This window comes from Ceratotherium simum, chromosome X, assembly GCF_057802395.1.
Source record: "Ceratotherium simum simum isolate JZ-2026a chromosome X, ASM5780239v1, whole genome shotgun sequence".
NCBI classification, from domain to species: domain Eukaryota; kingdom Metazoa; phylum Chordata; class Mammalia; order Perissodactyla; family Rhinocerotidae; genus Ceratotherium; species Ceratotherium simum.
In genome coordinates, this window is record NC_141940.1 from 1,339,023 (window position 1) to 1,361,278 (window position 22,256).

A 22,256-nucleotide genomic window follows, 5' to 3' on the forward strand; every position below is an offset into this window, starting at 1 on the left:
CTGGAGATGAGGCCTTTGGGAGATAATTAGGGTTAGATGAGGTCAGGAGGGTGGAGCTCCCATGATGGGATTAGTGCCCGTATAAGAAGAGACAACAGACAGCTTACTTCCTCTCTCCACCATGTGAAGACACAGCAAGAAGGCAGCTGTCTGCAAGCCAGGAAGAGAGTTCTCGCTACAACCTGATCATGCTGCCACTCTGATCTCAGACTTCTGGCCTCCAGAACTATGAAAAATAAATGTATTTCTCTATGTAAAATAAAACTATGTAAATAAATGTCTGTTGTTGAAGCTACACAGTTTATGGTATTTTGTTATGGCTGCTTGAGCACACTAAGACAGATTTTGGTACCGAGAAGTGGGGTGCTGCCATAACAAATACCTAAACATGTGGAAGCAACTTTTTAAATGGGTAATGGATAGAAGCTAGAAGAGTTTTGAGGTGCATGCTAGAAATACGGACGTTAGAGGTAATTCTAGTGAAGGCTCAGAAAGAAAAGAGGAGAGCTATAGAGAAAAGTTTTATCTTCTTAGAGAAATAATCATATGCTGAATGTTGGTAGAAATATGGATGGTAAAGGCCGTTCTAGTGAGATCTCACATGGAAATGAGAAACATGTTATTGGGAACTGGAGGAAAAGCCATCCTTGTTATAAAGTGGCAAAGAACTTGCCTGAATTGTGTTCTAGTGTTTCACCACTGATCAGAAATGCCACCTTATCAGATAGTAAGTTTTCATACATCTCTCTATCATGTTTGGAATACCACTACCATCTATTTTTGCACCAACATGTAATGCTTTCATAATAAGAAAAATTTTCCTTTTTATTTTTTAAAAATATGATCCTAAAGGGTAAAAATTCCCTTTCCCATCTTGGGTAATTTACATCAGGGGAAGAAGTTGCTGGTGCTAGGTTTATCCAGGACCCCACCTTGGAGTCATGTGTCTTTCCGGGTTGGAAAAAATATGTGTCAGGTCTATATTCACCTGCTCATAAAAACACATCTTTCACAGAGGTCGTGCTATGCAAAGGCTATGTGACGAGGTGGAACTTGTTTGAGGTCAGGCTGGGGGAACACATGAGGATATACTTCTGTTATATAACCTTATGCGTATTCTTTTCATAACACGTATGTATTGTAATTGCATGTCTAATTGCCTGTCTCCATTATTGAATTGTGTATTTTGTGAGAGCAGGGACTGTTCCTCTGGCATGAGGCAGAATTTTTTTACATACTTCATAGGGTTGTTGTGATGATTAAATAACTAAATAATAATAACAACAGTAACTACTCAATAGGTAGTTACTAAATTGAATTGTCACAACTGTCCATCTTGCTATATGCTGAAGCTTTATGGTGACATGAATGCACTTTAAGTATGGTGTAATCTGTAAAAACTGCTTCTATTAATGAGTTTTAGGGCATGGTACTGAGAAGCTTTGTTCTTTAAAATCATAGATCTTAAAAAACTTTACTCTTGGAAATCACATCAGTGACATTGAAAGGATCTGAGCTGTTCAGAAAATCCACAACCCCACCATCTAGGCCAGGTGCAATTTCTCACTTCAGGGGGCTTCCAGCAAAGAGGAGACACCACATTTATTTTAACTCTGTGGTTTCCAAGGACAGGACTTTGAGCCCTTTCTATGCCTGTTAACTCTTTACTCATTGCCTTACTTTAAAAAAAAATTATCTAAACTCCATCCTTCCCCTAAAGCCTGTAACATTCTCTTCCTTTTTTGAGGCTGAACTTTGTTTCTCCTTTGAAGGACCAAGAATTCAGTTCAGCTTTTGTTTTCAGATTTGAGTGACTTGATTGTACTTTAACATGTAAATTTGAGTATATATAGTAATGGAACATTTTAAAATCTGTAGAAAGCTTTGTGATTATCCTCTAAGGATGGTGTGCCTTATCCTTTTATGGACAGCAACAAGACCTTTTGGTTGGTCAAATTTCTTGGTTTCCTTCTTATTTCTATTGAATAAAAGATCCAATTTACTTTGCAACTTTGCCATGTATTTGCTTCTGATTTTTTAAAAAATATATTATTATGTGTTATCCAATGAATGCTTGCTCATTTGACAATATAATCTGCTCATAAACATCATATTCGCATCTCTGACTATGAGGCAGTCATATTTCTAGGTCTTGATTGCCATGCTAAAACCAGTTGGTCTTGATCTCTTCCTAGAGCTGATCTTTTTAAATCATTTTTTAAGGATTTGCCTCTCTGATATGCTCACTCTCTGATTTCATTATTCACATCAGAAATAAATTCATGTATGTATTAAACTAAGAAAAATGTAAAATTGTTTTAATGATTTAGATGGAAATGTTTCTAAGGAACAGTTTGAGATTGTGGCTCTACTTATGTCATTTGTAACTTCAGCCATCTGTTGAGCTTACACATGATGCAGTCTAGGAACTCAATCATATAGCAAAAGATCTTGATGCTTTCCATGTCTTTAAGATTGTGGTGGTTATGCCATGGGAATAAAGAAAATGAAGTGACAATATTAAGACTTTTAAAATACACAGTGGGCAGATAGTTTTGACTAACTAGATACAGATAATATAGTGCTCTCTTTCGTAATAGAGTTGGATAGAGGAAACAATGTTTCCCATATTCTTATTTCCAAAAACCTTTCTAATATGATAACAAGTGAAAAGAGAGCTTTTTCTACCGAAAGAGCTGTCCTAACTCTTCTGTTTAGCCACATTTGCATAGGTATTTTCAATTTCTTTGTCTTCAGGACATGTGTGGGTAAATTCTTCACGGGCATAGGCATTGTGTAGATAGCGCCAGACGCCTGAGAATTCTGCTGGAATGTCAAAGTCACGGTATTTCTTGGCAGCAACCTAAGTTTTAGGGAAAAAAAGAGAAAAACGTAGTTGGTATTAAGAGGCAACATTAACATGCCTAGTGTGTAGAAACATATCTCAAACGTCAAGATCATTGAGGACATGTTATCTACACAAAAAGTACTACAAAATAAACTTAAAGAATTTAGGATTTATTACTTTAATATTTTGCCTACAAATGTAAACAAAGCTATATGCTTGTAATCATATTTACATTTATGCTGTATTTAATTATGAATATGTTTAGAAGAAGGAAGCACAGAAAAAGAGCACATATCTCCCCACTAGACTAAGAATTTGTTTAGGGTCCTGACTATGTCTTATTTCTTTATGTAATCTCTGTGTCTGGCATAGACATGTAGACACATAGGACCTGAGAAAGAATAAGTTCTGTTCAATAAGAATTTGTTAAATTAATGATTAAATTATCACAATAATATTAATAGCCCACACGATCACTTATAATGCCTTAATTTATTTAATTTTCTAAACCACTCTGTGAAATAGGTAATATTACCCTTGTTTTATAGACAAGACAGTAGAAAATACCTTCTGATTTAGGAAGAAGGAAACAAGAAGTTTTTATGCTTCCCAGAGGAGATGATTATGGATTTTTCCTCTGAGGAGAAAAAGGAGACATACACTGTGCATGATGATGATGACAAAAGCCATCATATAACAACCTCGTACTGGATGGTCACTGTGCTTTGTGCTAACAACTCCAAAACCCCTCACAAACCATTCAGCCTACCCTATAAAGACTTACTTTAATAATGTTCAGTTTGGGTAATAAGCTGCAGTCAGCCAGTGTCAGCTGATCTCCATCCAAGAACAATCTTCTGGAAACTGTGAGTTCCTCAGCAGTGTCTGGATCAATTTCATCCAGAAGTGGGGTGTTTAAGTAGTCATCCAGACGCTTGAATTCTCTGAGCATAGATTTTTCAAAATCTGAGGCAATGAAGTCATAGGGTTACTTATAAATGTATTGTCTTCATGACTAAATACATTCTCAATATGCTTTTCACACATTTGGACATCTTTATCTATACACATTGCTTACACTGGCTCTTCAAAATCTAAATAGTTAACTAGAACGCTCAGCTACCCACTGATAAGACAGAGTCAGATGTTAATCAAATGGTGAGTGGAAATATTTTTGGACTTTTCTTGAGGAGGTGCGTTGGGAGGAGAGTCAAAGAAAGAAAGAAAAGTGATGCATGTTATCATTCAACACAGAAGAGTCAGAAAGTAGAATCAGAGACTAATAGCTCTCATGATTCAGAGGATATTAAACCTATTCAAGAATGTTTGTGGGAGATGGTAGTACTATGATTTAAGAAATCTTAAAGGTACACAGGACTGGGAAAGTTGAGGGGCTAAGAAATACAGTCCTGCAGTTAGTTCACACCTGGAAAGTCAATGCTCTAATTGAGCTAAATTGGTAATTGCTAAATTGAATCTTGGGTTCTAAATCTAATAAAACTTCATGCAAGGGAATTTCAGAGGAGAGAGCAGAGAATGAGAGGAAGGGTATTCCCCAACATACACTATATATTCAGGAAAATCCTATTTTATCTGGGTTGAGAATGTGAGAGTGAGCGAGTGAGAAAAACAGAGATTTAAAAAAAGATATCTTACTCTTATTTGCCTCCTTTTGTGTATTCTTAATGTATGCAGAAAACTTGGCAAAGAGGTTACAGCCCACATCAAAGGACTCCTTGTTCTTGGGACTCAGGTGAGGATACCTTGAAAAGAAACATCACTGCACTATCATTCACACATAACAAGACAGAGACAAGGTGTCCCAGCTTGCACTCTACTGAGAATGGAAGTTTTGGAAAATTGTGCTGGAAACTGAAGGTCCTGAGAAATCTCTCATTGGAAATATGTATTTTCCCCAATCTCAGAATACTTTAGTTTCTAAAGTTCACTGGGAAATCAGCTGTCTGGAGTTTAGAGCTCATTTACCTGTAGAAACAATGTTTCAAATGGTAGTTAGGTCCCCATAGTTGCTCCTAAAAGCCTATTTGGCAGAACATATGGTGGTAATACATTTTCAAAGATAAGTAGTAGGAAAAAATATGACTTTAAATATTGTAACTCATAAAACAAATGAAGGAATAAAGAGTATGGAGAGGATGAATAAAAGTAGCCAAGATGTCCTCCTCTTAGTAATACAAAGTTCATTTAGTATAATAAAATAAAATAATGTAATAATTTAATTCATCACACTAGCAAATTAAAAAGGAAAACCATATGATAATGAGTAGATGCAGGAAAAGTATTCAGTGGAAATCAATTCCTATTCATAAAAAACACCACCAGCAACTAGAAATGGTCAGACCAAACAGTCATCTTCCTTGATTCCCTTCTTTCTCTCCATCCTCTCATTTGATCTATTGGCAACTCCAGCCAGCTTACTTTTCAAAATGTACCCAGAATCTGTCCACTTCTCACCACCTCCACTGCCCACTGTGTGGTCCAAAGCCCTATATTACTGCAACGGCTTCTTGACTATTCTCTCCACTTCCATGCTTGTCCCCCACACTCCCCGACTATTCTCCACTTGCTGCCAGAGCAATAGTGTTAAAATATAAGTCATATTATGTCTCTCCCTACTCATTACCCTGCACTGTGGCCATCTCATTCATACTCAGAGCCCAATGTGATCCGACTCCACCTTACCTCCTCACTCTCATCTCCTCCTACTCTCTTCCTCACTCATTTCACTCAATACTGACCTTGTTTTTGTTCAAATAGGCCAGCCAAGCTCTCGCCCCAGGGCTGTTTCAGTTGGTCTGCCCTTAAATGGAGTGCTTTCCCTCATATATGCATGTGGCCTGCTCCCCCTCTTCTTTCAGATCTTTTTTCTGATATCTCCTCCAAGTGAGGCCTTTCTCTGGCCACCCTATCTAACATTGCAAACTCTCCCCTGTCCCTAACACCCACTATGTTAGGGGTTATCCCTCCCTTGCTTTATTTTTTCTTGGTTTTTATCATTATCTAAAATAGTTTGTGTTTTTCTTTTTATCTTGCTTATTTACTGTCTTCCACAGCTAGAATGTAAATTCTACTAGGGCAGAGAGTTTTTGCCCATTTTATTCACTGTTTTTGAGGTTCTAGCAATTGGAGGAAGGCAATAACATAAAGCAATCAGTATAATTATTGGAAGAGAAGCAACAATATAATTGTATACTTAGAAAACCCAAGAAAGTATAGGAAAAAATTACTAGAATTAATGAGCTATTTTGGCAAGGTGACTAAATACAAGTCAAACATTAAAAAAAATAACTTTTCTATGCTAGCAATAACCAGATAGAAATGGATATTACAGCATAATCCATTTATAATAGTGACAAAAGTATAAAATATTTAGAAACAATTTGATACAAAAGGTATAGAACCAATATGAAAAAATGAAAACAAAACACTTAGATGTGGTGTGTGTGTGTGTATATATATATATATATATACACACAATGTAGTATTATTAAGAGAATAATGCTGCAATGAACATAGGGGTGCATATGTCTTTATGCATGCGTGTTTTGTTCTTTGGATAAATACTCAGAAGTGGAATAGCTGGATCGTATGGTAGTTCTATTATTAACTTTTTGAAGACTCTCCATACTGTCTTCCATAGTGGCTGCACTAGTTTGCACTCCCACCAGCAGTGTATGAGAGTTCCCTTTTCTGCACATTCTCTCCAACACTTATTTCTTGTCTTGTCCTTTTAATTATTGCCATTCTGACGGTGTGAGGTGATATCTTATTGTAGTTTTGATTTGCATTTCCCTAATAATTAGTGATGTTGAACATCATTTTATGTGCCTGTTGGCCATCTGTATATCTTCTTTGGAAAAATCTCTGTTCATATCCTCTGCCCATTTTTTGATGGAGTTGCTTGTTTTTTGTTGTTGAGTTGTATGAGTTCTTTATATATTTTGGATATTAACCCCTTATTGGATATATGATTTGCAAATATCTTCTCTTGATTGGTAGGTTGTCTTCTTGTTTTGTTGCTGGTTTCCTTTGCTGTGCAGAAGCTTTTTACTTTGATGTAGTCCCATTTGTTTATTTTCTCTTTTGTTTTCCTTGCCTGAGGAGACATGCTATTGAAAAAGTTACTGCTAAGACCGATGTCAAAGAGTTTACTGCCTATGTTCTCTTCTAGGTGTTTTATGGTTTCAGGTCTTACATTCAAGTCTTTAATCCATTTTGAGTTCATTTTGGTCTATGGTATAAGATGATGGTCTGCTTTCATTTTTTTGCATGTGGCTGTCCAGTTTTCCCAACACCATTCGTTGAAGAGACTTTCCTTTCTCCATTGTATGTTCTTGGCTCCTTTGTTGAAAATTAGATGTCCATATATGTGTGGGTTTATTTCTGGGCTAAGCGACTCAGTTTGTGGCGCTTTGTTATGGCATCCCTAAGAAACTAATATAGATGTCTTCCCATTTATTTAGGTCTTCTTTAAATTATTTCAGCAATGGTTTGTAGTTTTCAGTGTACAAGTCTTTCTCCTCCTTGGTTAAATTTATTCCTAAGTATTTTATTATTTTTGATACTATTGAAAATGGAATTGCTTTCTTAATTTACTTTTTGGATTATTCATTGATAGTGTATAGACATACAATTTGCTTTTGTATGTTGATTTGTATCTGCAACTGTGCTGAATTCATTTATTAGTTCTTATAGAATTTTAGCGGATTTTTAAGGATTTTCTCGTAAAAGATCATGCCATCTGAAAAATAGAGATAGTTTTACTTCTTCCATTTCAATTTGGATGACTTTCATGTTTTTTTTATTGCATGATTGCTCTGCTAGAACTTCCAGTGCAATGTGGAATAGAAGTGGCAAAAATGGCCTACTTGTCTTGTTGCTGATCTTAGGGTTTAAGTTTTCAACCCTTCACCATTGAGTTATGTTATCTGAGTTTTTCATTGATGTTCTTTATCAGGTTGAGGAAGCTCCCTTTTATTCCTAGTTTGTTGAATATTATCATGAAATAGTGTTGGATTTTTGTCAAATGCTTTTTCTGCATCAATTGAGATGATCATGTGCTTTTTTTCCCTTTACTGGTGCTCCTTATTTCTTCATATGACTTCAAGTTACTGTCTAGTCACCTCTCATTTCTGCCTGAAGGACTCCCTATAGCATGTTTTGTAGAGCAGGTCTACTAGCAACAAAATCCCTTGGTTTTGTTCATGTGGAATATCTTAACCTCTCCTTCATTTTTGGAGGATAGTTTTCCAGATGTGGAATTCGTTGACTTTTTTGTTGTTGTTTGTTTTTTTTTTTTTTATTGGTTTATAACATTGTAAAAATTTCTGGTGTACATCATTGTACTTCTATTTCTGCCTAGATTACTTTTTTTGTTTCAGAACTTTAAATATGTCATCTCTCTGCCTTCTGGCCTCCATGATTTCTGATGAAAAATCATCTGTTAGTCTTATTGAGGATCCCTTCTATCTGATGAATCATTTCTTTCTTGCTACTTTCAAGATTCTATCATCTTTGGCTTTGGCTTTAGATAATTTGATTGTAATGTACCTTGGTGTTAATCTCTTTGAATTTATTCCACTTGGAGTTCATTAACTTTCTTGGATGTGTAGATTTATGTTTTTCATTAAATTTGGGAAGTTTTCAGCCATTATTTCTTCAAATATTCTTTCTGCTTCTTTCTCTCTGTCCTGTCTTTTTTGGACTTCCATTATATGTATATTGGTACATTTGATGGTATTCCACAGATCTGTTAGGTTCTGTTCATTTTCTTCCTTTTCCTCAGACTGGATGATCTCAATTGACTTATGCTCAGTTTTGCTGATTCTTTCTTCTATCTGTTCAAATCTGCTGTTGAAACCCTTTAGTGAATTGTTCATTTTAGTTATTGCACTTTTCAATTCCAGAATTTCTATCTTTTTATTGATATTCTCTCCTTGTTGAGACACCGTTTTCTTGGTTTCCTTTAGTTCTTTGTCCATGGTTTTATTTAGCTTTCTAAACATATTTAAAAGACAGTTGATTTAAGGTCTTTGTCTATTAAATCAAGTATCTGGATTTTCTCAGGGACAGTTTCTATTAATTTCTTTTTTTCTCATGAATGGGCCATACTTTCTTGTTTCTTGACATGCCTCATATTTTTTTCTTGAAAACTGGACACTTGAATATTTTAATGTGGAAAGTCTGGAAATCAGATTCTTCCCTTCCCCAGAGTTTGTTGTTGCTGCTCATTGTGGGAGGTGTTGTTTATTTGTTTAGTGAATTTTCTGAAGTAATTTTGTAGTCTGTGTTCCTTGTTGTGTACAGCTACTAAAATCTTTGTCCCATTATCTTCAGTCAGTTATTGATTTGACAGAGATTTCCTTAAACTCTTAGAACCAAAACAAAGAAACCAGGAAAAAAAAAGCTCTCCCAGTCTTTGCAGGCTGGCTCTGTGTTGGGGCACTCCTTCAATGCTTAGGTAGGCAGTTTGCAGTTCTGCCTTAGCCTTCCCTTTCTGCTTGCATGGTGCCTGAAGCTCAACCAGAAGTGAGAGCTTAGGGTCTTCTCAAGTCTTTTTCTGAGCATAAGTCAATGTGCACATGTGCGTGGACTTCTAGATTTCCTAGAATACATGAATGCTTTTTAAAGCCCTTATTCCTCTAAGTATCCCCCAAGTATCCCAGCCTCTTACTTCCCAAGATTTTAAGTTTGTCTATTGCTTTCCCCAAGTGTTATTGCCCCATGTGGAAGTGGCTAATACATTTGCCTTTAAATAACTTCCATGAATGCCACTAGGGAAGCTGCCTCACAAATGCCTGGGGAAGCTCCAAAGTAGGTGAAAAAAAGGCAGACCCTTCAGTCAATCCTTCAGAAGTCCACCAGAGTTATGGAAAAGTTGATTCTTACAGTTTTTACCAGGATATTCATTGCTTTTATGGAGGGATGGAGTTTGGAGTTCTCTATTCCACCATTTTCATTGATGGAGTATCTAACAGGTTTTAAAAATTTAGATAAAACCACATTTATATGGAAGGGATCCCACATCTAACAATATGGCAGACTAAATAACTTCTCTGGAGAGCCTTGTAAAAAGAAAGTTGATTTTAGCTTTGTTTGTAACACCAAAACTTAAAAACAATCTTTCAGCTGTTTCTCCAACAATGGTAACTGTTATGAATGAATGATTGGTGTGTGTTACCCTATATTCCCTTTTTAAAATGGAAGTTTTTATTCCAATTATCCAATTTCTGCTCCACCATTGAATACTGGATGTGTCAAGGAGTGCGTGGAGAGAACTTGTCTTTTATTTTGTTTGATTGCTTGACCATTAGTATCTAATTGAGATGTTGCACATCATCCAAAAATCCTGGACTTTGAGCTGGATGCAGTAACTGTATGAGACTTGGAAGTTATCTCTCTTGGGAGTAAGTGTGTTCCATGTATGGGAAGAAGGATGCACACATTTACTTGGATGATTAGAAGGGCAGACTATGGCAGATAACACAGTTATGTACCATTTTCTTTTTCTGTTTCTTTCTTTCTATTAACTGAGCCTTATTTTGTTAGAGGTGGTAATATACATATAGATATTTACTGGATAAAAACTACATTACCTAGCTACGCTTTGTACTTAGATATGACCTTGTGAATTACTTCTGGATAATGAGTTATAAATGGAAATTGTTAAATGTGGCTTCTGTGAAAGTTCATTAAAGCTGGCTTGCATCTTTTGTCCTTTGCCCTTCTTCTTCTTATGTGGGAGTTAGATCTGTTGCCTGGAATTCTAGCAGAAATATTGTCACCATGAGTTAACTTTGAGACTGGAAGCTTCGCCTGAAGGATGGCAAAGAAGAAAGATTAGAAAGAACCTGCATCCCCAGTGAAATTATGGCGCTGTCATTCCAGCCCTACAATGCCTCATTCTTGGATTCTTATTATATGAGAAAAATAAAACCTATATTTACTTAAGTCACTACTTTTTGGATCTCTAGTTACCAGAGTTGAATGCAACCTTAACCGATACATAAGCTAATAGAAAATCAGTAGGATTTGACAAAATGATTCACAGAACAAAACCAAATGATCAACCAACACATGTAAAGGTGCTCAAATTCACCTATTATTCAGGGAAATGCAAATTAAAGGATCAATGAGATATCACTACTCCCATTAGATCGGCACAAATTTAAAAAGAGTGGTAACACATAGTATGACAGATATGTGGGAAAAGTGTACTCTCATACATTGATGGGTAAGGCAGTAAAAATTTTAAAAGATATATACCATTTGAATTTTACTCCAGGGAATCTATTCCATAGGAATAAAAACACCAGTATATAAGGACACACGAGCAAGGATGTTATTTATAGCACTGTTTGTAGTGGTAAAAAACTGGAAGGAAAGGGAATGTACATCAGTAGAGGAATAGTTTAGCAACTTGTAGCACATCTGTGACATGGATTATTATGCAGCCATTAAAATAATGAGTTAAATCTACCCTAGAAGAGTTTAAGGATTTTAACAATGTTGTTTGAAGTGAGGTAAGCAAGATGCAATATTTATAAATTATGCTTCCTGTTGTTATGCTTATATGAACATAGAAAAAGGAATGGAAAGATACACAATAGATTTTTTCACAATAGATTTTTTTGGGGAGCAAGAAAAGGTTGGGGAGCAGATGGTGTAAGGGGAGGAAGTAGTAGAGGAGGATAAGAAAAGAACAAAATAAGACTCAATACTTATAGGACAAACTTGGAGCAGGTGCTTAAAATCTAAGAAGTCATCAATAATGGATGAAAGAAACCTAGTATGGCACACAGAAGAGAATCTAGAATAGTATCCCTAGTTTCTTATGGAGGAAGAACTATGGACTGATAGAAATGGTCATTTATCCTTTATATACATATTTTATGATTAAGACTTGCCCCAGGGCATGGTTGTATATCCTAGTTGTAAGTCCTTCTAGTTCTTCTATGTGAGCTGCCACCACAGCATGGCAACTGACACATGAGTGGTGTGGTTCCGCAACCGGGAAACAAACCCGGGCTGCTGAGGTAGTGAGACCACCAAACTTTAACCACTAGGCCATCAGGGCTGGCTCAAGACTTTATTTTTTAGAGCAGTTTTAAGTTCACAGCCAAACTCCTGACCGATGATCACTGTGAGATAATAAATGAATGTCATTTTAAGACACTGAGTTTGTGGTAATTTGTTGCACGGCAATAAAAAAAAAAAATGAGTACAGCAGGCTTCTTGTTTCCAGATACTATCCTGGGTGGGCAGAGATATACAGCTGTCATTCAAGTGTAGACAGCGCAGTTCTGGGCTCTGGCTAACTGTGTGAGACACGTTTCCTGGCCTCTAGCTCTTGTGTTGGGTATGTTCTTCCCTCATGCCATCAGTGATGTGAAGGCCTAGTCCTGACCAGTCCTCATGGGCTATACAGTGTTATTACCCTGCACCCTCACTCCTACCCCACTGTAGGTTCTTTCTCTATTTCTAGACCACAGAGAACTTACTTTCTTATTTCAACTATGGTATATATTTAAAAAAATAATTTGAAATGTCCTATCTATTGTCTTTGTGTATTTGAAGTTTAAGGGGGAAGTTTATGCATAGTAGATGTAATATTTCCCAACCTGCAAAGCTAAGCAATCAGACTGAATTAAAGGCTATTTCAAAATTGAAGACCTTCTGAGGGCTCTACAATAAAATGTCTGATTTCTATCAGTATAAATGCCCCCAAACTTCATTATGGATCAGATAATGTGACTGAAATTAAATGTGGCTCAAATTTACCTGCGTTTCCCAGGTTTACAAGTCTATCCTTTTCCCTTCCCTAATATTCTACCTACAGCTCATAAAGTTTTAATAGTTTTACATATATTAAATAAATAATTCTGTAGCAAAGTTTTCTAATAATATATGAAGTGATCAAGAAGGATCTTTTCAAACTTTTCTAGAAAGATAGCAAAAGAGAGGTCTAACATTGAAAAATAGATGTTTAGAAGAATTGTCAATCTGCAATAAATAGCCCAATAAAATAGATTATCTCAAGAACAATAATATCCTGTTAAATGCTGTACCTTGGAGGAGCCAGTGTCTGCTCTAGAAACTCCTCAATTTTAATGAAGTCTGTTTTCAACTCCTTGTTATACACCAGGAAGGGAGGATTGATACCTGGAGCTAAGTCCTTCAGCTCTTCGGGCTTTCTATGATTATTGAAAATAAGCAGAGTTAGGCCTCTAGATAAAGTACACATTATACAAACACCAACATTGTATTAGTGTCTACCAATTTCAATCCCCAGAATGAAACATGTCATGCTTTCTCTTACCTGGTCATGTCAACAGTAGTCACATTGAATTTAACTCCTTTAAGCCAGAGGATCATAAAAAGGCGTTGGCAAAAGGGACAGTTTCCAATACTCTCCCCATCACTTCCAGCCTATTAAGATGAAGAAAGACCTCTTTCATTCATTTGCTCAACAAGTATGTATTGAGTGCCTACTGGGAAAAGAGCTAGTTGCTAGAGACAAAGTTAGACGTCCTTAATCCCATGGATTCTACCATCTGTGGATAGAGAGAGATAATGAATCAAATAATCTCATTGTTTGCAAAATTACAAGTGTGATGAGTACTACTACTAATAATAAATTTTATATATTACCAGAATTTATATAACATATACATTTCCTATTAATGGACATTTCAGATATTCCAAAATTTTTGCTACTCTAAGTACTTCAGCAACAAATATTTCTGGGCATAAAACTTGTTCCACTTCTGAGATTATCCTCTTTAGAGTTACTTCTTAAAATGAGTGCTGAGTAAAGAGAGTATGTGTATTTTCTATTTTGATAGATCCTGCCAAGTTTCCTTTCTGAAAGATATTTTCCATATGTTCATTGGCCATTTGATTTCCTTATTTTGTGAACTGTTTGTTCATGACAATTTTACATTTTTCAATTAAGGTGACGACTTTTTCCTTATTGATTTGGAAAAATTACTTGTTTACTAAAGATATTAACTCTTTTTAATACACATTACAGAAAAACATGTCTTAAGTAAGACAAATTTTACATAAAATCTATCACATTCTTTTCTTCTGTGCAGTCTGGTTTTTCTGATCTGCTTACACAGCCATTATATACACCAAGATTATAAAAAAATTACTTTCTTATTTTGTTTTGCTATAAAGATGTTCTCTTCTGTTTTCTTCTAGTAACTTTATGGTTTCATTTTTGCATTTGTTTCATCTGTTTAGAATTTATTTTGGCATAAGAAGTGTATTGGGACTCCAGCTTTAGTATTTTTCTTTCTTTCTTTCTTTCTTTCTTTTTTTTTTTTTTTTACAAATAGTTAATAGTTGTCTTAAAACCATTCATTTAAAAATCCATCTTTCTCCTACTGATGAAAAACAGCACTTTTCTGCTTTGAAGTTTTATATATACTTGAGTTTACCTGTGGACCCTCTATTCTTCACTCATTCATCCACTCTCCCAATAAATATTTACTGAGCAAATAATCATGTATTTAACATAGACCAGACATTATATCTATGAAAAACATATTAAAATAAAAAATAGTCCCCCAGATTAACTCTCAGCTTTAAACCGAGATAAATTCTTTGAAGGAAGGACATGCGTGGTATGAGAGTGTGTAACAGAAAAATGCAATCTATATGGGGTTTGTCAGGGAAGACCTTTCCTGAAAAAGAGGCATTTGAACTGAGTTCAAAGGATAAGTAAGAGTTAACTAGGTGAATGGGCATGAAGAGGGCATTCTAAACAGAGGGAATAGCATATACAAAGACCTTGCAACAGGTTTGAGCATGGCATACATAAGGAACTGAAAGAAGGTCAGTGTGGCTGGGATTCAGAGAGTGAGGGAGAGAAGAGGAAAATTCAATAAATTGGGCGACATCAAAGCTAAAATCTTCTGCTTTTCAAAAGAACTGACAAGAAAATAAAAAACGTCTTGTATCTAAAATATATGAAATATATGAATAAAGAACTCTTAGAACTCAGTAACAAACTTCCCAACTTAAAAATTGGTAAGAGATTTAAACACTACATAAAAGATATACAGATGGTAATTAAGGACATGAAAAGATGCTCAACATCATTAGTCAACAGGGAAATGTAAGTTAAAACCACAATGAGATACCATTACACACACATTAGAATAGCTGAAATTAAAAAGACTGACCATATCAAGTATTGGCAGGAATGTGGAGCAATTGGAACTGATACACTGTTGTTGGGATTATAAAATGGTACAACTGCTTTCTAAAGAGTTTGTCAAAGTTAAAAATGCACCTACCATATGGCCCAGCAATTCTAATCCTAGATATTTACCCAAGAGAAATGAAAGCATATGGCCATAGAAAGACTTGCAAACAAATGTTTATAGCAACTTTATTCACAATAGCCAAAAACTGGAAACAACCCAAATGTCCTTCAATGGGTGAATGGATAAACATTGTACATCCATGCAATGGAATACTTTAGCAATAAAAAGAAACGAGCTATTGTTGCACACAATATAGGCAAATCTCAAAATAATTATGGTGAGTGAAAGAAGCCAGACCAAAAAAGAGTACCTACTGTATAATTCAATCTATAGAAAATTCTAGAAAATACAAATCAATGTATTTTGACAGAAAGCAAATCAGTGATTGCCTGGCAGGGGAGTAGCAGGGTAGACTGGGGAAGATTGACTGCAAAGAGACACAAGGGAATTTTCTAAAGTGATGGAAATATTTTATATTTTGATTGGGGTGGTGGTTACATGTGTTTATACATTTTTCAAAAGTCTTTGGATTGTGCACTTAAAATAGGTGCATCTTATTTTATGTAAATTATACCTTAATAAGGTGTATTAAAATACAAAAGTTCAAAAAGCAGAACAAATATTATGAAAAAAAACCCTCAAATAAATACTATGCAGGGGTTGCAGACGTTGCAATGACAAAGGTAAGGGTATGACCCTGGAAGGAGGTGCTTAAAAGATGGTGAAGAACAAGATCACTGGAGGAGAGGAACTCAAGGATCTGAGAGGCCAGAGTATTGTAAGGGTCATCTGTGTAGATATTAAAATCACCAAACGTTATGACAGAAATAGTGTTGCAGAGAGTGACAATGATCCAGGAGTTAAAATACTCAAGAAATAAGGGAGAATGACCTGGAGTTGGGAAGACTACTCTAACAAAGAGGCTTAATGGGTGGTTTAGTCTGATTTTAGGAGAGTCAACCTAGGTATTTCTCTGGATGGGGGAGGTAGAATGGTCTGGAAACAGGAATGAGGAGCAAGGATACTTCAAGAACATCTACCCCATCTCCAGGCTCAGTGGCAAGAGGAGTGAGGAAGAAAAGGCAACCACTTCTTGAGAGGGCTATAACTAATGTAGTGTCCTCATGGGAGATCCAGATTTTAGACACCTTAATCTTCAGTATATCCCAAACTGAATTCCTTCCTTTTTCTTTACTCCACACATTGACCTACTCTTTCTTTAGGGTTCCTAATCCTGTGAATGGCACTGCCTTCTGCTATGGACTGAATTGTGTTCCCCCTCAAATTGGTATATTGAAACCCTAACCACCCCCCCAATGCGATGGTATTTGGAGGTGAGGACTTTGGGAAGTTAATTAGGTATGGAAGAGGTCATGAGGATAGGGCCCTCATGATGGGATTAATGCCTTTATAAGAAGAGACTGGAAAGCTCACTTCCTCTCTCTATGCCCACAATGCAAGGACACAGTGAGAAGGCAGCCATCTATAAACCAAGAAGAGAGTTCTCACCAGAAACCGACCCTGCTAGCACCTTGATCTAGGACATACAGCCTTTAGAACTGTGAGAAGATAAATGCTGTTCAAGCTACCCAGTCTGTGGTATTTTGTTATGGCAGCCTGAGCAGACAAGACACCATCCACTCAGTTGCCCAAACTAGAAAATTGGGAATAATCCTTCTGCTTCATTCCTAACATTGATTCCAACACTAATTCTTGTCAGTTTTACCTATAAATATCTCCAAATAAGTTCAGTTCTCTCATTTGCCATGGTTATTACATCATTCATTCATTTAATGTTTATTTGATGCTTACTATCTGTCTGACACTGTTAGGTGCTAGCTACCCAAGTCCAAGCCATCAGCATCTCTCATGTCTTGGACCCAATTTTTTTTCCTCTTTTGCCTCAGTCTGTAGAAGGAAATGAGGGTAGTTCATCTTAAAGCTGCTCTGATCTGTCATTTCTAGCAATATTAAGGTCCCAGAGGCCCTAGGCATAATTCTATTTGTTTGGCAAATTTTCTTTTCCCTGGCAGTGGATGAGACAGAAGAAATAATGTTTATTGTTGATCTTTTGTGATGTCAGGGAGTGAAGAGGTACAGGAAAAGGCAACCAACCTTGGTAGCTGCATTTCTTTTGTAACAGAAGTTAGACTAAAGATCCAATCAGAACTGAGGTTAGTGAGTGGAAACATGATTAGAGGTGGCAAGCAGGAAGAAGAATGGAGTCTGATAATAGATACAGCAGGAAGGGCGGGTTGCCTTTGGCAAAAGGAAAGGCAAAACAGTGAGGTGTGGGGGAAATGCACTAAAGTTTTACAGGAAAACTGAAGTTTTTTTTTCTGTTTATAATATGCTGATTTAAAGTGCCATCACATAAAATTTTAGGATGTACATTCTTTAACCTGATTGATGAATTATCTACCTCTTAAGTACTGTATCTTTAGCTGGAAAACACAGGATGTGCTCATTCATCAAAACAACTTTTTCTCTTTGTGTTTGTGATCTAAGTTTCTAAACATGAAAAATAATAATAACCACAACATCTGACATTTATTGAGTGTTTACTACGTTAACGGCTACTGTGTTTTATGTATTTGTTTTATTTAATGCTCACAATGAAGATGATCCTGTGAGGTAGTTTCTGTTATTACTCTTGTTTTACGGATGAGGAAATTGAGGCTCAGAGAAGTTGACTCGCTCAAGAACACTCAGCTAGACAAGCGTTGATGATGTATATACTCTTCTCACATAGCAAATCCAGGGCTGTCTACTCCAGAACCCACCATCTTAAACATTGCTTTTTCCCATCTAATAGTTTTGTTGGATTTTCTTATTAGTCAGTCTTTATGATAGTTCTAAGAGACTTTGAAAATGGTTTGAACATTCAGAGAAGAGTATCATCTCTTTCTTCTTTCCCATGTAGATAAAATGTTTTTGACAAAAATATTACATTCAGAATTTTGGCCCAAATGTTAGATTATATAATGTTATGTACAAATCTACTAAAACTAAATTTTAGAGCGTTTGATAGAGAACACAAAAACTCCATTTAACAATGAACAACAGGGCCGGCCCGTGGCTTAGCGGTTAAGTGCGTGCACTCCGATGCTGGCGGCCTGGGTTCAGATCCCGGGCGCGCACCAATGCACCGCTTCTCCAGCCATGCTGAGGCCACATCCCACATACAGCAACTAGCAGGATGTGCAACTATGACATACAACTATCTACTGGGGCTTTGGGGGAAAAAAAGGAGGAGGATTGGCAATAGATGTTAGCTCAGAGCCGGTCTTCCTCAGCAAAAAGAGGAGGATTAGCACGGATGTTAGCTCAGGGCTGATCTTCCTCACAAAAAAAAAAAAAAAAAAGAACAACACACCAATAAGATAAACTCTGCATTTAGAGAAAATAAAATGTGTGTTAGAAAATCCTTTGTTCTTAGTTCCTGGATATAAATCTTGCCCAAATTATTCAGAGCTGAAAGGCAATGTTTTCACTGACTACATGGAACACATAGGTGCTGTGATATAAATTCTTAATTGTAATGGGAAAGTGCTTAACCTCTTGTAGGGATGCTATCAGTGGTATGGGGAAGAAGTTGTGGTAGGGTTTTTAAGCAACAGCCAGAGGTAGCTGGAGAAATAGACTCATTTACTCTTTAGAAAGATACTACTTATCTATAAATTGGTATCATTGGTAAAGAGCCGTGTTTTTTAAACTTACTCTAACATTTTTCACCTCTCTCAATCCCTATGCCCCCTCCCAGTATTTTATATGAAACTTGTAGAGATCTGTGGAACACGTCTTAAAGCAAAGCAAAACAAAAACCTGGACCAGATGATACTCAAGGTTCTTCCAGAAAATCTGTAAATTGTATCAGTGTCATTAGATAAGCTTACATCTAAAGGATTCTACCCGATGAAATTCTGGAAAATTTTCCTAAAATGTTTGCCAAACTGAAAACAATTGAATAATAGTAGACATAGCTATTTTAGAGGATTGGAATCCTAACCCTGCCATTCACTAGCTATGTGACCTTGGACAAAGTTACTCAGCTACTCTTTGCTTTAGTTTCTGCATCCATAAAATAGAGTTAATAATGAACCTCTTAACACAGTGCCTGCCACACAGCAGTACTCAATAAATGATTAATTATTTTAACCTGAAAGTTATTATTTAATTAAACATTTCCTCATCCAATGTTTGATTTGCTAACTTCTCCTGTCCAGATTACCACCCAAATATGGGAAGTCTATGAATATAAACACACAGATCAATGCCAACAACTGGTTACAGGAGTTTGATTGGATTGAATGAATAGTTTAGACAAATGAAACACTTTAGTTACCCTATGAAGAGACATTATCTCTGGTCTAGAATTGGTAGATGTAAAAGGCCAGTTAGGAAATTAAGTCTTATTTATATCACGTCTGAGCAGTCACATGTTTTTCTAGAATCCAGAGATAGGAGAAGTAGCTCTTATGCCCCATAGTCCAGCAAACACTTATTTGGATTACTTTGCTATGCAGGCATACAAGGATCTCTCTCCTATAATTTTGCAAAGGCAGGTTGATTATGTTCTTGCTGTATATATGTGACCAGTTAAATATTTTTAAATAATTATAAAAGTATTACTTCAGCTAACAGATGTTTAACCTAAAATTTGGTAAGCATACCTTATTTTATGTCTTTGTAAGTTGTCAAGAGGCTATATAGTTTTAGAGGCAAGTTACTTAAACTTTATTGCCTTCGGTTGCTTATCTAAAAATTACAATGATGTGTACTGCTGCCACTACTACTGCTGATACTACTAGTAACCTATCTCCTAAATTGTTATTAGGATTAAATGAGATAATATATGTAAAGTGTTTAGAAAAGGCTCAAGCAAGATATTTTTATTATTATTATTATCTTCCTGAGTACTTCCAATAGTCAATGAAAATATAGAGAAAAAATAATTAGTATGAACAAGGATTTAGAAAACTATGTAATTTCTACTTGGAATAACCCACACAAAATTATTCATTTTTCTTGATGAGCTAATTTAGAAACACATGTTCCTTTCTCCTGCCTTAGGGGTTTTCCAAAGGGCTTTTCTGAAAAGTTAAGATATAAAAAAAAAACAACCCAAGGCAGACCATAAAGAGGAAGTGCAGCATTCTAAAATGCCTCCTCCTCGTATAAAAGGTACACAAACTCCTGGCTTTTTTCTCCCCTAGTGTCCATCTGCCCCTGCTGTGATGTTCGTCCATTGTGGGAGAATTTTAGAAAGCTCTGTCTGGGCTATGTGTGGGAATGGGGCTATCAGGCCATTCTTGGCCCTCTTTTCACCCCATTCAGGCCTTCCAAAACCTCCCTCATAAAACACAGATTGCGAGAGCTGGAGAGCCCTCAAGGACCATTTGTCAGTCTCTTTCATTGTATAGATGGAGAAACAAAGGTGCAGAGAGAGGGAAGGATTTGTTCAAGGTTACTTAGGAAGCCACTAAGAATACAGTTTAGTTGCTCTGACTACCAACCAGTCTAGAGCTCTTTTCACCATATCTCTTTGCCTTTTTCAGATGAGATGTTTTCCTATTGTCATCTAAGAGCAACCAAACACCTAGGCATCCTTATAGGACTCAGAGTAGGAATACAACTACAAAATTATTTCCTATCTCTAGCCCAAATGTTGACTATTTTTTAAGAAGCTGAGGTCCAGTGTCAAGAAATAATACATTCTATATGCTGTTATTATAACTAGAAGACTTACCTTCACGAAAAGCTCAATTTCAGGGTCTGTTTCAATGCTGGGCATCGGGCCTGCCATCTTTCTGTTTATACTGCCAGTTGTCAGCCCCCTGCCTCCTGCACAATCCACAGTACTCGTGGACTCTTTTCTTTCAGTTTTATCCAAAGGCTCAAATAAAGTTGGTGCTTTAAGAGGAGAGCCCAGCTTGCAGTGGACTGAGGCAGAGCTGGGGCCAGTCTCTCTTCTCAAAAGGTGAGGTACAGAGAATTCTAGATGCTTGAGAGCAGCTCTTGAATTCAGTTTCCTTCTTCCTCTTGACCTAACATTTGAATCAAGGAGGAGCCGAAGGGGTGTGTATAAATTGGCTGGCTAGAGTGGTGGGGGTGTTTCCAGAGAGGCTTCAATGCCATGAGTCAGCATGGGAGAAACACATACACACAAACACACACATGCAATGCTGGCTTCTATATATCAAGCAGACCAGATGTTCTCTAGAGCCTCCTTTTGAATCCTGGGCTCCATGCCCAGAAAATGGCCTCTTATTGCTGTTCTTATAAACTGACGGCAGCAAAAAGCTCTTCCAGGAAAAGGGCCAGAAATGACTTGGGTTTTATCATTGAAAAGGATGTTTATCTAATGATACTATCTAAACAGAGGTTTAAAAAAGTATACTTCATCAAATGTCTCCACCCTCAATTCTACTGCTCACACAGCCAGATTTCCCTTCTGGGTTGCAAATTTCACTTCTCTTCCATAACCAGGGAATGTTTGCTGGTTTGCCTGAGTCTGGGGGCATCTTTTGCGTGTCCCACGTCATTCTTTATTTCTGGGAAGTGTGGACTGGGACAGATCACTTCCTGGTTTTGGTATCTATATCAGGAAACACAAGCAGTTGCGTGACTCTGCTTGTCAACCCTGGGAACAGCAGTAAAATATCCAAACTGATCACTCGGTATCTGCAGTGTTTCTGGCGGCTGTGTTTTCTGCCTGTCAGGACTGGGGAGGGAGGTCCCTGGATTAATAAATCTCTTTGGTGGGAAGAGTCTCTTTCTGCCTGGAGCCAAAGTGAACATAGATCTACCAGTTGGGCACCATCGTGACCCTCTTTCTACAACACCAAAACAGTCCCCGATGCTGTACATGCACCTGCCATTGCCCTCACGTAAAGAATTTGCAGGATAAGAGGCTCTTGGCAAAACCTGGTCTGTGCCACACCTGCAGGTTCTAGGCAAGGTGTGGCTGATATGAAGGTGGGTGTTCTCCTGGGCATGGGACCTGATGATTTCCCAAATGGTCGATAAAGTGAGCGGGAAATTGTGATAGACATCTGCTGAGCCAACCTTGAGGGTGAGTTTAGGACTGGCTGTTTGGCAGGACCTGGTGA

The 22,256-nt window shown here is 36.8% G+C and overlaps 1 protein-coding gene across 1 annotated transcript; it reads right to left on the minus strand.

Moving 5' to 3' along the window:
• Positions 1-2,506: 2,506 nt before the first annotated feature.
• On the minus strand, positions 2,507-20,950 carry CLIC2 (CLIC family member 2). The gene is made up of 6 exons (XM_004443565.3): positions 20,894-20,950; positions 13,188-13,297; positions 12,937-13,062; positions 4,505-4,611; positions 3,633-3,814; positions 2,507-2,863 (listed from the first exon to the last, which is right to left on the minus strand). The coding sequence occupies exons 1-6, from the start codon at positions 20,948-20,950 to the stop codon at positions 2,702-2,704; spliced, it is 744 nt and encodes a 247-aa protein (XP_004443622.1). The 3' UTR covers positions 2,507-2,701.
• Positions 20,951-22,256: the final 1,306 nt, after the last annotated feature.